This window comes from Excalfactoria chinensis, chromosome 8, assembly GCF_039878825.1.
Source record: "Excalfactoria chinensis isolate bCotChi1 chromosome 8, bCotChi1.hap2, whole genome shotgun sequence".
Lineage (NCBI taxonomy): Eukaryota > Metazoa > Chordata > Aves > Galliformes > Phasianidae > Excalfactoria > Excalfactoria chinensis.
The window spans coordinates 11292536-11308107 of NC_092832.1; the positions used below are offsets into that span (position 1 = coordinate 11292536).

General features: G+C 41.9%; 1 protein-coding gene across 3 annotated transcripts in view; it reads left to right on the forward strand.

Moving 5' to 3' along the window:
• The first annotated feature begins 4266 nt into the window (after positions 1 to 4266).
• Positions 4267 to 15572, forward strand: part of SLC44A3 (solute carrier family 44 member 3) — a 36530-nt gene continuing 25224 nt past the window's right edge. Inside the window, exons 1-9 of one of the 3 annotated variants that reach the window (XM_072343496.1) lie at positions 4267 to 4722; positions 4933 to 5040; positions 7291 to 7433; positions 8029 to 8165; positions 9482 to 9575; positions 10397 to 10566; positions 11130 to 11219; positions 11824 to 11948; positions 13368 to 13554. In XM_072343496.1, the coding sequence (XP_072199597.1) occupies positions 4696 to 4722; positions 4933 to 5040; positions 7291 to 7433; positions 8029 to 8165; positions 9482 to 9575; positions 10397 to 10566; positions 11130 to 11219; positions 11824 to 11948; positions 13368 to 13554 (1081 nt within the window). In that variant the 5' untranslated portion in view covers positions 4267 to 4695. Of the gene's footprint in view, positions 4723 to 4932; positions 5041 to 7290; positions 7434 to 8028; positions 8166 to 8333; positions 8440 to 9481; positions 9576 to 10396; positions 10567 to 11129; positions 11220 to 11823; positions 11949 to 13367; positions 13555 to 15572 lie in introns of those variants that run through there. The other 2 variants (XR_011904522.1, XM_072343497.1) reach the window with 2 other exon arrangements.

A 15572-nucleotide genomic window follows, 5' to 3' on the forward strand; every position in this document is an offset into this window, starting at 1 on the left:
CATTCCACAAAGCTGCACTTCTAGTGCCAGTTCTTGTCTGGGCTTGTGTATGAAGTCCTGAAGCAGTGCTCCTCTTGCCCTTGAAATGACTGGGCTCTGAGGTTTATCAGCTCCAGCTCAGCAAACACACTCAAAACTTTTCTAGGGTCAGACTGTACCCTGGCTTGTGTATTGACAATACTGAAAGGGCTCTTTGTGTAGAGCTCTGCTTGCTTATGCGGAAACTGGAACAACTTAACTTTGTGGTGTTATGCTCCTTTCTTAAATGATTCATGTGGCTGGTAAATCACAGGAGGGATGGTCATCAGTGGCAGCAAGCTAAAGCTATGTAGCTGTGCTATAAGAGAGCCACACTCTGTTCCTCTGAATCCCTGGGTAATCTACTCAGAAATCAATATCCTGAAATAGAAACAGAGCCCCTCAACACACTTGAGATTCCATGATAAGCTGGAATGGATGTTCATTGGACGCTGGAAATAATGGGGCATATGCCTTAATGATTGACTATTAGCTTGTTTAATTCATGTGACTGTTAAGGCTGAGATATGAAACGTCTCTAGAGAGTGACATCAAATGACAGGGGGAAAAAAAAGTGTTTAATATTATTTATTTTATCTTTTGTGCATTTTCATTCAAGATTATCTGGCTAATATAGAGTAGCTTATTTTCCATTTGTAAATATATTCTTTTATAGATTTGACAGGGCAGATTTCATGGATGAGGAAACAAAAGATGACATGGAGCACCATAATGACACTAGATGAAATCCTCAAAAGGGTTGGATTCCCAAATGCATACACAGTGCTCTGCTATCTGATCCAGAAGAGAGACTAACAGCACTAACAAGTTGATCAGAGACCTGGTAGGGTGAATTGAGTTGTTCGCTGGGCTGAAATGCAACAGGACACTTTCAAGTGAGCTCTGTGGAAGTTTGCTGAAAGCAGTGGAAAGGTGATATTCTGGCTGTGGAAGGGAGTGGTATTAGCAGACCCAGATTCTTTTACTCTTTCTCACAGTCTTAATCTTTTATACAAATTCAGGACTTCTGTTATTGCTTGCTTAATCCCCACATAGTTTTCATGCATCTCAGATCTAGTTTCATCTTTCCTGGCCAGCTGAACATTTCCCTAACCTACAGCTGACCTCTCTTAACTTTCAGGGTCCCTTTTTGTCCCAACCTCACCTCTTTTTTCCAGCCATCTCCTCCTGGCTCTCAGTCTCATGCCCATTTCTACCTGTAAGCCTTCTTGTCTTTGCTGAGCAAGTCCTGGCTTTCAGGCAGTCACAGCCACTGTGGCTGGACAGAGGGATAACAACCCACCATGTAGAATGTTAAGTTAGATTGTTAGATGAGCTTTCCTGATGCTGGCCTTTATGAATCCTCTGATCCTTCAAGGAGAACTCCCAGGCCCTGATTTCATTACTCACCAAGATGTTCCTTATCTGCTGCAAGAGGCTGTTTACCAACAACTCCTTTTGTTTTCTTTGCCTTCATATCAGAATCTTTCTTTGTCTGCTGTGACTGGACACCATCAGGACAATCAATGAGACAAAAAACAAACAAACAAAAGAAAAACAACAGTGAAAGTATGTGGCAGATCAGAAGCAGGTTTCATGGTAGTCCAAATGTATCAACCAGAGTCAGGAACATGCAGTGCAGAAACAGTCTTTGGACTGCCTAGCTTCCTTGTGGAATTCAGCAGGTTGACTGAGCATACAGTGTGATATTTCAGCCAGCTGGGCAAGTGTGGATAAAGTTTCTCAGACATGAGAAGAAGCAGAAATCACTTCTTGTCCACTTGAAATCTCTGGTCCAAATAATGTATAAGACTTTATTTGCTATAAATGCAAAGGACATTGCATTTGTTTAATACAGATAAAATGTCTGCCTTTCTGCTTTCATTCTTAGAAATAACAGAACAGTTTGGGATAAAATTGGCCAAAAATCTTAAGCACTCACCATGAGAAATTTCAGGCTGAATGGTTGAAGTGAGGCAAGGACATAAATAACATGTTTTAGAGTAGAAATTGTCAGAAAACCTGACAAACATCTTGAACATAATAGATGACATTACATTCAGTCTGTGGGTGTTTTAGTTCTGGATATTCCATAGCTATTCAGGAAGAACAGTGTCTGCTTTTAAATTACTGTACATAAGCACCTTTGCTAATTATGTAGAAGATGCTTGCTTTCAGGGTTTACTTTCTCAGTTGCTGTGTCCTGCTGTATTAGAGTGATGGGTCTCTGTGCCCGCTCAGACGCAGAAGGGGATACAGAGAGGAATAGTCATCTCACTTAACTAGTCTAGCAAGACACTGTCATGCTCTCATTTACAACTTTCCTCTCCCAGTCTGCATTCCTTCCCCAGTTTTAACCAGGTAGGTTTCTTGGTAAGGAAGAGGAGCTTTAAATGCAGGTGCCGTTCAGGACTCATTCTCTATGAATAAACACCGTCTTCATAAGGAATAACAAGAACCTTGTGATTAAAGGAGAGGCTTGGAGTCAGTAAGCTGGAGTTTGTTTGCTTTTCTTCTATAAATATTCTAAGTGACTTTGTGACAAACCCTTGAATTAAAGTCAGATGGAAATGCCTGTGAGTTTTCAATATTTCTGTTGCTGATGTTGATGAATTTCCCCAAAGCTCTCAAAAACTGAGTAATTTTGAAAATGTAAACGTTAATCACCCTTTGCTTAGTTGCCCCATCACAACATACCAAGAAGTCTGAATATTTACTTTCATAATTCACAAGTAGATCACTGTGAGTTCCTGGATACATTATCATGTGCAAAGTATTAAGATCCTAAGTATTCTATGCCTTCACAGGAAGCATTATATACACCAGAGAGCAGTGAAGGCAGACACACGTCATACAGATCTCCCAGCAAACTATCTGTGGTTGGATACAAGACCTAAGGGTGGTGTAGTAGAGAAGTCAGGTTTGCTTCCCGGGATTCTCCTCGACTGTAACGTAAAAACCTTCCGCTGACTGCGGAGCGGGGGCGCAGCGCCACCCAGCGTCAAGCTCTGGCATCACCCGCCGGCCGTCCAACAGGGAACGGTTCGTTGGAACATCATCGAAATTCAGACGCAACAAACAAAACAAAACATCTTATTTGTGCATTTATTTTTAATCCTGTTCTAATCCAGATGTATTTTATGTCAAGTATAAGATACGTTTTCCTGGACTGGTTGAAAGAAAACACAAATCTTGGATCTGCTTGGTAAAAGCAGGCCTTGCTCCCCATTCTGGTGCTCTCGCACGAACTTCAGCTGCTTGCAATCTGCATGTCGTTATGCTATTTGTTTCTCTCGCTGTTTTCCTTTATGCACGCTTAGCCTGTAACACAGAGCTCAAGGAGAATCCTTCAGAGAGGCTCAGGCTAGCAGTGGCAGCCAGTAGCAGCAGCTGGTAACAGCAGGTCGTCAGTTCCAGCATCAGCCTTCAGCATAGTATTCTTTCAGAGAAGAATAGATTTCAGATTTCTTTCTTAATCTGAGGAGGAGGTTAATCCTTGTTGCCGTGACTCGGAAACCCCTATTTCCCAGCTTCTCGAGTCACGGCAACAATCCTTGTGTCTGTGCTACAAGTTAGTAACTCTTCTGGTTGCTTTCTTACTTGTCCCTTCCAGCAAATAAAGAGCTTCATATAACTTCCACTTCTGCATTTCGAAGGGAAAATGCCTACTTTTGTTTTCATTGGTTTTTGAAGTGCAGCAGTGCAAAGCAAAGGAAAAGTTATTTGTCCATTGAGGATCTACAGCCAGAAAATTGCTTTTGCAGCATGGTATCATGACATGTTAACTATTTATTCAAAGTTTCACGCCAATTATGAAAGCTGTACAAACTGATGAATGATGAACATTAAAAGGTACAGTGCAGATATGGTACTGAGCTCTGTTGTGTCAGTAAAAGTGGATTTGAGCAGCAAATAACTCGTTTTATGGAAATGTACTTATTTCTGTTAGCTTAGAAGGAGTCTGCAGATCTATTCTTTAAAAAACCAATCCGTCGGTCGCTGCCTGTTCGTGGTACCGGCAGTTCCATCAGCGCCACTTTGCCACCACCATTTCATTCTGTATCTCCACCCGAGCAGTTCAGTCAAGACTTCTTTATCCTGGGCAAAGCCAGCCCTGTGCTCTGCCAGACACACCACTTCTTCGACAGCTTCTCAGAACAGCTCCAACTTAATTCCGTTTTCTTGCAGTTGCTGATTTTGTGTTTGTAGAACAACACGTTTTTCAGCTGAGCAACACGGTGGGGAACAACAACGTGCTTTTACTGCGTTCTCAACGTGCGATGTCGGCTTTCTCTATTTTGCACCAATCACAAACAAATTTCTTTCAGGGTGCAGACGCAGCTCAGGCGCACACGCAGCGGACGGCTCCCCGAGCCCCGCGCAGCAGCTCAGCCCCATCCCGCAGCTCCGAGCTCCGCCCGCGCTTCCGCCGCGCACCCATCGGACCGAGCCGCCCTCGTGCGCCGCGGCCACGGCGAGAGAAGATGCCGAAGGCGCGACTGCGGCGGGACGGGACGGCAGCGCCCATCCGCGGCGGCGGGAGGAGCTACCCGAGGTGCCGCTGCCCGGCCGGGGCGCTCCTCCCGGCGGGCCCGGCCCCGCGGCGCGCACGGCGGCCCGTCGAGCCGTCCCCTAGCGAGCAACCATCGCCGCCTCGCCAGCCGGGCGGCAGAGAGCATGGCGCGGAGCGAGGAGCGGCGGCAGGTGAGTTGCGGCCGGCTGGAGAGGAACGGCCGGTTGGGGGGGCTGGACCGCCGGGTCGGTGGCGTAGTACGGCCGGGCGGCCCCGCTCTTGGGGTCGGGAGCCAGCGGGCGGCTGGCAGTAACCGCAGGGTTGCTCTTGCAGAAAATCTGCGACGTTTGAAACTTGACTTCGCTTTCACAGGTGTTTCGTTTGTTTTTCTTTCATTTTAGGAATCTGGAGATTGTGTTTCTGAACTAAGGGAATGGAGACCGGTCATTTCTAGAAAGTGCACGGACCCTCTCTGGCTGCTCCTCTTCTTCCTTTTCTGGGCTGGTTTGGTAAGCGTGCGTTTCCCTGGGAGCCGCAGTTCGCGGAGCTCTGCGCGTGCAAACAGCACGGGGCGCGGCGTGGGGCCGGACTGCGCCGTAACGTCCCGCACAGGTGCTTCGAGTGCCGCGTGCGGGCAGGGCTGGGTGACTGGGAGTTCCCTTGCTGAGAGCGAGTTCGGGATCTGACCGGGCTCTGATTACTTCTTATCTAACTCTCTGTAATCTTTATCTTGCACCTTGTCTCTCTTGTGGTGAATCAGCTCACTGTCTGTCTTGTGCCCAGGGCAGCATGTGGGTTTTTAGGAGCAGGCTTTGTCTGTATGAAAGATTTTCATGACATTTCTGAGCCTACCGAGGAATGAATGTGCAATTGATGAGTTTTAGATTGAACTCCTAAGAGCTCTTCTGATGGAAGCTAGTGCAGAAGAATATATGTGCATCCTGAGCTCTGCATAAGCTGAGCTTTGCAATTGGGCCAAGGATTTTGCTTTTCTCTGGATGTTCTTGTTGTTCGGTTTCTGTGAAATAGTTTAGTGCATAGGTAGCTTTGTTTTCTTTTTTTGTTTAATGAGTTTTTAAAGATAATATGGAAAAGGTGACACTCATTTGTTCCCACAGTGGAAAAGAAATGAAACCACGTGAGTGGCTCTGTGCAAGTGTGTATTGCTGGCACCTGGAGACCGACACACCTCCCTGCAGTCATCTCTTACTTGGCAATATTTATGGTTGCTGTCTAACTTTCTGTTCTTAAAAACAATACATGCACAACAGTATTTGCCATGCTGATGGCAGTGGACATGTAACTTCCCTCTTTAGATGGATTGTCAGATTCATTTATTTTTTCAAGTCTATTTCAAGTAGGGTTACAGTGTCAGCTCCTTTTTTTTCCTTTGAAAACTATTTGTTTTTCAACATTTTTTTTTCTATGTAAATAAATAGGATCTGAAAATAATTTGCTATTATAACTAGCATCACATACACATAGTATGTCAGCTTTAATGATGGCGTCTCTGTAAAGATCACCATGTTAAGACAGTGTCAACATGCAGGCTTAATTATAAATAGCATTATTTAAATAATTACACTGTAAACAGAAGAGAATATGTTGAGGACCAAGGAAGTACGTACTTGCTCATGTATGAGACTCAGTTTTTGCCTAGATCCTATCTTTAGACACAAGTTAAAAGTAGAATAACGAAGGCACAGACCTTAATTAGTAAAGCTGTTGTGCTGGATCTGATATGTAAAAGCTAACAGCTAATATTCAACTGTTCTGTGCAGGGTGGTGGTGGTTAATGTGGGCTAAGAAGACTTGCAGCTGCCAGCAATTTGCATGTAGCTGCTGAGCCAAGAGCTTTGTCCTTGGTGTATGCGAAATGTGGTTTGCTCTCCGTGGGACAGAGGGGATGATTAAATCACTGAGTTCTCCAATGGATGGACTGCTATAAATAAGCTGTGGGGAAAAGTGCTCAAGACTTTACCAGCTTCACAGAAGAATTACTGCTTCTTGGCTTTAAAAGTGTGTTTTGGCCCTGATTACTTGGGCAGAGTTTATGCTGCGTTCCTAGGCAGAGTGTTTTATGCTGACCAAGTGTTGCTGCAGCTCAGCCAGCAGGGATGCTGCCTCTTAGATTTACTGGGAGCCCACCTTTGGTGCTGGGGCTTTAGTAGAACAGCAGGACGTCTAAAAGCTCAGTGCAGTAACGCCCAAGTCCACAATGTGGCTCTCTTGAGGTTTTTTAAATGCATTCAAGAATACATATTCCCAACATTTCAACTGATATGCATTTTAGCTGTACTTGTTTTTAAAGTATGCCTTTGGTCAAATTCAATATTTCAGCAGATGTGTTGTGCAAGTGTGGCTTGAAGGGCCCTCTGAAAATTGGGAAGCAGTGGCTGCAAAGGAAAAGTTGCAACCCAAGTGACCTTGCCCAGAGACACACAGAACCTTTGGCAGAGGCAGGGTTTAGTACCTTACTGCTGCTTTCAGAGTATTTTAATCTGATCCTGTCTTTCTTCTTCTGTGATATTCCACTGAATTAATTGGGATGCTTTCTGCAAGACAAGAGGGAGGTCTAAGGAGACAATTGAGCTGAACTTGTCCTCATGATTTGCTCTGGCCTTGTGCAAAGGGGTGAATTTTAGATTTAATGATTCGATTTCTCAAGGCAAAAATAAGCAACTTGAAAGAATATTTATTCATTGGGAGATAAAAGCTATAAGAGCATGATTTCACATGAAAAAAACTTGTTTTTATAGATGTTTATAACTGGCTATGCTGTGATGGCTGGTGCTGCAGAAAGACTTGTGCTTGGATATGACAGCTTTGGGAACATATGTGGTAGGAAGAACGTTCCTGTGAAAGGGGTGCCCCTTTCTGGAAAGGACATGACTAATAAAAAGTAAGTACCTCAGATAATGTCTAAACAAAGGTACTGCTCTTGAACTGTGCCTAACTTCATGAGTATACATAATCTAGTTGTCAATCACGTGCATACATATGTGCTTACTTCGATTTAAAGGCAAATAAAATGGTGTGGGAATGGTGCAAAATGGTGAGCAAAATGAAAATTTAAGGCGGAATTTGAAAATGTTTGCCATTGTTATGCCTCGTGATGATTTCTTCTTAAGTAGGTTCTTAGGACTTCTGCCAAACCAGCAGTTGTTGGACAATGTGGACAAATCTTTGTATTTATGCAAGTTTAATGTTGAGGCTACCAGCCATTCTAGAGAGTTCCATGCAAGAGAACTAATGCTTGTAGAGGGGCACCCACCTTGGTAGCTTCTCATCCCATTAAAGAAATGAAGTGCAAAAATACAGCATGTTCTTAAACTGCTTCTTAACTTTTGTCTTCAAAATCCAGTTGTTTCATTGTATGTAGAAAAAGTTTCATTTGCTTTGTAGCACTTTAAAAAGATAGAAAGAAGGCTCAGAATTGAAACCTTTGAAAACCAGGAGGCTTGTTTTTTGAAACGAGGATCTTTCTGTCTTTCTAGGTATGTGTTCTTTCTGAATTCTTGCAGCCCGGAAATGCAAAGCCTCAAAATCAATTCAGTTTCCTTGTGCGTGTCTAGTTGTCCACAAGAGCAGCTCAACTCTTTGGAAGACCTCCAGAGTTTTGCAAGGAACAATGGTGTGCAACAGGGAATATGAGTATCTAATGTATCTGTAGAACAGCTGAGAAACTTTCACTTTATTATTCTTACGTTTGCTACACTAGGGAGTCATTTCTGACTGTCAGTTTCCCAAACGGTCCATAGCAACCGAAAATAAACCCTCATCTCTGCTTTATTTCAAAGCTGTTGTTTCTAGAAATGGTACAGCTCTTATGTGGACTGAAAAATTGTTGATTCATTCCTGGACAAGTCTGAGATTATCCAGCAGAAAGCTGGCTGCTGACAATGGCAGTGAGTAAACAGAGCTCATGTGCTATTTGAGAAACTCGTCTAACTGGTTCTTCTGAATTTGATTAAAGCTGTTGTAGAATTATTAATTCCAGAGATGTACTGGCAGTGTTATCCCTTTTGACATCAGAGCCCAAACTTTACTGTTCTGCATGGGACTTTATTTTATTCTGCCATTGAAGATGAATATGATGTCAGGAGTAGCTGTTGTGCGAAGGAGCTCCAGTTTGTTCATTTCCAACAGATAAATGGGGTTACCTGTGGCCTAGCTCTTATTCTGTAGTATACATGTGGACTGCAGTCCATACAGATAGCAGTGTCTCTTTTTACTGGATGACAGAATTCTTTTTCATTTTGTTGAATGTTTTGGCAAGAGTTTCTGTTTAAACTGACAACATTTGTTTTAATTTCATTTTAGGATATTTTGACATTATTTAGTTATGTACAGAAAACCATACACCCCCATGATGTATAAGTAGTTTCAGTGTAACTGACCAAAACTGCATGAAATTCCATCCATGTGCTAAAACTGCTTGTGTGTTTGTATCAAGGCAGAGGGTAGCACTGCATTTTGAATGACTTGAATGCATGCAGCATTTCTTTCCTAGCAGCATTATGTAATGGAGCAGAGTATTGTGAGCAGAGTACCTGGCACTGTTCAGCCCAGAGAGAAGGAAATATTAAGTTTCTGGATAGCTACATATTCTGCTCTAAATAATGAGGGCCCTGTTCCAATGTGGTGTGTGTCACTTTAGATCTTTGTGTTGTCTTAAGGAATATGAATTCAGAGCTGAAGTACTGCACCATGGAACAAACAGTGTGCTCGCCCTCCATGAAGATCAGTGAACGGTAGTTGTGGTTTAGTCTAGAAGACAGAAGATCCCATAGAAATTGCTATATTTTAGTTTATGTTCATACTGGATCATCAGTGATGATTGTTTTGATCCCTAGTGAGGGATCAAAAAACCAGAAGTGTAAACAAAACATAGTGTGCTTTTCTCCAGAACTGTAACTAACATTAATTTTCATTTCCTTTATTTCTTAGGTTCTTGTCTTTGTGTTTACAACCTGAGCATTTCCAGTTACACGCTAAATCCAAAGGCAGCTGAGCTGTGTCCCACACTGCCTGTTCCACCAAGGTAAGAAGTGCTGGATGCTTTACAACACCCTGATGTCCGCATAGTTTATTAGGGATCCTTAGTTCCTCACGTTCTGTACATGACACCATGTAAAACCAGAATGGTTGTGCATTGTTTATTTTTGTACCTGCATCTTTATGGGTTTCTGTGTGTGCCTGAGAACACACCCGTGTCCTGTCCTGGAGAATGAGCAAGGACTGCATTCTCTCTTAATGTCTTGATGAACAAACCTCCACTTAGGTATGAAGGTGTCTTTGTTGCAGTGCAGCCTTGCCAGAGTGGAACAAAGAATATATTCAATGAGCTAGCTGGAAAAAACAAAGTGTTTTCTATGTAGATATCTGGTGGTGTTACAAGTACCTTACAAACATTGTTTTGGTGCAAGTTTTAGAATACTTAAATAACCTAAAAATTACGTGAAATGTTCTCAGTTTAGAATTACTTACAGAGAAGTTTGCAGCCATGCTTGAGTGAGTTTAGGTTTTATGTGAAGATATGGGGGCAGAATGGGTGATGCCAGGCACCCAGCAGTGCAGGCATGGTGCCACCAGGAGTTTATTTAGCAGATGAGATGTGATGCCTGAGCATTTGAAAGAGACTGCTCCTATGCTCAGTGCCCTGTCCTGCTGGGTCAGACTCCATGTGTATGGTGGAGGCAGGGAGGGGGACTGTTGGGCTGCAGGTGATGGCTGTGAGATGCTACAGTGCTGTGCTGGGGGTGCTGGTATGGATTCAACAGGAGCAGAGGGATAAATCTTTGTGGTTTTGAATCTGTCCAGTAATTAAATCATTTTTCTCTATCTTTGTTTTTAACCTTCCAGTAAATCTTTTCCATTATTTAATCGGTGTGTTCCGCAACATCCTGAATGCTATTCCAAATACGCATCTGTCTTAATAAGTATGGTTAATGAAATGGATGTTTTTCACCGAATTCTGAGTGGAATATTGGCAGGAAGAGCTACTGTGATGGGACTGAGTGTCCTTGCACTGGGTAAGGTTACAAATAAAAAAAATGGGGTTGTAAATAAAACATTAATAGTAATATTCAATTAAAATGTGAAGTTCAAAATGCTTTTGTTAACTTAATATTTTTTAGCCTAATAATATTGATCTTCTTTCAGATTTTTCTGGACAGATTTTTTTCTCAAGAAAGAATTGGGCTTTTGTTATAAGTAATGTAATAGACTAAAATACAGCACTAGAAAATATCTGAGTGTGATACGTCTCTTTTCAGGGGATTGAGCATCTGTTGATGAATAACGCCAATAGCATTAATATTTTGATTTTTAACTTAAAACTTTTATAAATACAGATGAAAAGATAATGATTCCCAAAGTAAAACATTCCAGTTATAAACTCTTCATTAAGTTTGAGGTATCTGTTTTAAACGTTAAAAAAGGTCAGCAGCTTTAGAACATGTTGCTGCTTTTCATCCCTCTTTAGAAGTAAAAGCCTGAATTCTAAATGAATGTTAAACTTAGCTGTAAAATAAGTTAAGAGCTAAGTTAAATGGGTGGTAACACTCATAATAAACTTACTTTGTGTATTTTTCAGCTTTCTCTTTTATAGTGGTTTTGATCTTCAGATTCATTCGGATGCTTCTGGTCCATACTTTGATTGCACTGGTTGTGTTTGGGTTGTTATGTAAGTATATTTACCTTTTAGCATTTGCTAAACAGGGTCATCTCACTGAATAGATGCAGAGGCAGCTGAGCAAACAGCTGTCCCTTTCTTGGAGGCCATCCTTAGCAACCACAGCCATTTCCAAGCAGAGTCCTGCCTGCCTTGGGGTGCCAGGATCTGGCTATGCCGTTCCAGCTACTGAGTGTTGGAATAATGATCAGATTTAATTCTTTATAGGTCTGGAAATTAAATTTCTTTTGGTTGATGAATGCAGTTATGGAAATACCGCTGTTTCACAAGAAAGTGTAGTGACGTTTTACACTGCATGCTTCAGAAAGGGAGAACTGTGGGAATGTGTCCAGTTTAAAGCTTGCCATTCTGTAACAGCTTCATATTTCCTCAACAAAATTACATGGCTGAGTTGTAGAATAGCTGCAAGTAAACCAAATCATCTGCGGGGCTTGTGCTTCAGTCTAACAGACCAGATGTGAATTTTCTCTGTGGTCACTGACGCTGTACCTTAACTACATGAGAGCTCCTGAGTGGAGCTGAGGGTGGGCAAGAGGGGCTTTGGGGAGGCAGCATGGAGAGCACTGCCCGCCTTCATGCTGCTTTTTTGCTGCAGTTGTTTCGGGTGTCCTCTGGTGGCTCTACTATGACTACAGAAATGATCCCAGCACTGAATTGGAAACAGAAAAGGAGAATGTAAAATTTCTATTTGGATATGCCATCTTCTCTACAACAGTTACAGTAAGTAGTATTTTACAGCAAGCAGTGATGGGGCTGTGACTTGAAAACTTGAACTGCAATGGTTTTGCAACAATAAGAATAACCCCTTATTTCTTTCAGACTTGAAAAGGAGAATCTGTGCCTGCTTATAGTCATTTAAGTAGTTTTGTATCTTCATTATGAAACTCATTTGTCAGCTCTGGGCTCTGCCATGTTTCAACTCTACATAAACAGTATTGTCATCAGTTTTGTAGAAATGCAGCTGTGTTCCATCCCCGTTGCCCTGTGCATCAGCTAGTTGGAGAATTGTGGGTGAGCAGAGAGACTGTGGCTCCTTGTGGGAGCAGCCTGTGCATTCAGCCCAGGGCCCTGTCAGTTGTAGTGAGGAGTGGTTTTGTTACACAGTGGAAGGGGCAGACAGAGAACAGGCAGCAGTGCCTCGGCCTCGTGCTATAGGGTGAGATCCTGCTTTTCTCTCATTATCCTTGTTTTCCAACAGGAAACAGAAAGAGTTTCTCGTTCTGATGCAGTGTTAAAGGAATTGTTGCTCAATATGCATGAAGTATCTGTAGTTCATGAAACATTTGTCAAAATGATGGCATCTCTGTTTTCTTAAAGCAGAGTAGGATCCATAGGCCAGGATTTGCTGGATATGAACAGTCTGACACTTGATGATGAAAATAAAAATCTTATAGATCAGCTTTTTTCATATCCTCTGTAAGTTATGTACAGTGACCTTTTAACTGTTGATAATAAACGAGTAGGAAGGGTTTCATTTTGGCTGTAGGACTTGAGGAACATCCACTGCTGCAGGCTGCTCTTTGCAGAGCAGGCAACAGAAGCGGCGGGGAACCAACCAGCTGCCACTGGTTGCATTTGTTGTTTTATAAATTCCAGACTTTTTTTTTTTTTTTTTAATGCTGATCATAGTTATCAAATACCAAAAAAATTGTGAGGTTGTGAGTTTTTTGCATCTTGGTGTGGTGTATACGCAGCCAGTTTGGTTTGGCTACTCTTACCGTTGTGAGCAGCAGTAAGCTGACTGGACTAGAAGGAAGTTTACATGTTCATGACATACAGGATATATGAAAGCAGCGTGCTGCACGTAACATACCTCTGTGTTCACTGCTGTAAAGAAAAAGAGATTGTTCCCACTGCATGAATTACAGATTTACGACTTCTGTTTTATTTTAAGGAAACAGTAGTAACACTTTTATAGAATTAATTTTGTGAGATCAAAGATTTTATTTCACAGGCTCCTTCAGAATATAGGCAGTGTGTTAGGAAGCATTTCCAGTGCACAGTGTTTGTGAAAAATGCCTGCTGTCATATCTTTGTGAAGGCTGTATCCCCTGGACTTAGATTTGACATCTTTTCTTCTGTTTTTTGAGGGAAAAATAACAGCAACAACAACTAATAATTATTTCTTTTCTCTAACAGGTTGTTCTGCTTTCCCTCATACTTGTGCTAAGAAAACAGCTTCAGTTCACTGTACAGCTCTTTCAGATTGTTGGTAAAGTAATTGGCAGAATCCCTTTCCTCCTGTTCCAACCGCTTTGGACCTTTCTGATTCTGATCCTCTTCTGGGTATTTTGGGTTGCTGTGCTGCTTAGCTTAGGAACTGCAGGTAAGTGTATGCTTTGCTTCTTTCTTATGAGTACTCTGTTTCTTAAGTTCACTTCTTAAGTATGGGACCTTCTGGTCTTAGTATGCAAAATGTGGGCTAGCCTTGTTATACAATTGTTATCCTTCTCTCTTTCTCTTGCTGAGGTCATTGCTGCTAAAGTTCTGTGAGACACAGCACTACAGAAGAGAGAATTTTGCTCCTAGATGTGGGCTTTAGTCACTTTCTTTCTCAGTTATTTAGCTTAAGATCAAGTCCTGATGGATACATATATGCTTTTGATGTATTTAAATGAAGAAATCCACGTTCTCATTTTGTAACTGCACTAAATGTTGTGTCCTCCCTCCAGTTCATCTCCTCTGACTATAAACAATGTTTAGTTGCCATGGAGGCAGTGCTCTGTGAGCAGTACTTTATTGACAGCTGCTGTAATTTTTTATACTGGTACAATAGTATCTGGATCGATCTAGACGCTCTTGAGATTGTAGAGGAGGTGCTCTGTAGAGAAAGCCAATTGTTCTATGAAGGATTTGTAAGAAGAGCAGATTATGAGCATAATATAACTGACAGACTTGCTGCTGTCAGATCTGTGACTGATTGGACCTTGAGTAACTTGATCGCTGTCCCTTGGCCAAGCCAAGTGACGGATGGGGAGGTTGTCCTTTTGAACATCATCTGAAGGAAGAAATCTAGGCTGGCTGTGTGCAACTCTGGGGATAACTCTTCATGCAGATTTCAGCTTTTGTTCATAAGAAACATTGTGATTTGGGTGTTAGTTTTGTTTTGTTCTGTTTTGTTTTCATTTTGAATTTCTGTAGCCACTGCTAAGAGTCAGTTGTCCTCTGGGTTAGAGTTTGTGCAGAACTGATGCATTTAGAGACAGCTGTTTGTCACAGAAGCTTTATTTATTCTTGTGTTTGTTTTCTTCTGAATCTTCATGGCATTTTGTGTGTGAAGAAGCAATTGCAACCAAACTATTCTGATGCTTAAGTCTGATTATTTTGCCTTGTGATTCTACCACTCCTTGAGCTGGTGGCCCAGGTGAGAAAAGCCTCCAACTTTTCTTTAGTTGAAGCCCTTCCACAAAACTGGCAATATTCCTGTCACTGTGGGACAGAGACCTCACTCCTGTCCCATGACACCTTCCATCTCACCCACTTCACTTGCAGCCAGGGACATCATCTCTCTGCACTGTGCATCAGTCACCTGCTGCTTAGGCTGGACCAGAATTCATTTCCCTCCAATTTTCATTGGTGAGCTATGCAGGCAAAACAAAATGAATCAGAACAAGCAGATTTGTTAAATATGTAATTAACAAGTACTGCTGGATTTTAAGCTGAGCTGAGACCTTTCCCATAAGAATATTCACCTGATATTCTAAATAAGCACATATAAGGATATGAAGCTTTCCTTCGTTGAACATAGATTTAGACTATACCAGCTGAATCTGTCATATCAAAAAGCTTTTGGAAATGTGGCAATCATGAAAAGAATATGAATGTTTTAGTTCATGACAGAAACACCTCGATGATAAGTGCTGGATGGGGAATGAGTCAGGCACTTCCTTGGATACTTTTACAGATTTGCAGGAAAGCAGTGAGTCGCAGATTCAATGTAATACACAGGGAAATAAACCCCAGTGAAAACTGCCTTTCGGAGGCTTTTAATGATTTTTCCGTGTTGTGCCATTTTCCGTTATTGGATGTATTCTTTGTACAAGACATTTCCACTCAGGTCTTTTTTTATTATTATTATTTTAATTATTTTTTTTTATTATTATTTTTTTGCTGGCTTGGGGAGCAGGATTCAAAGTTTGGGACCAGCTGTAACATGCGGAGTGCAATGGACTTCTCGGGGCTCAGAGGCATTTTACTTTTTGTTCTTTCCCAAGCACAGCAGGGATGCTGATGTTTCCTGAGAGTGATACTCATAAGGTGGTACAGAAGGCAGAATCATAATGTTGTTGCATTTTACAGTTATGGTGAAATTTCTAGCATGCTTTCAGAGAATCGACTTCTTGT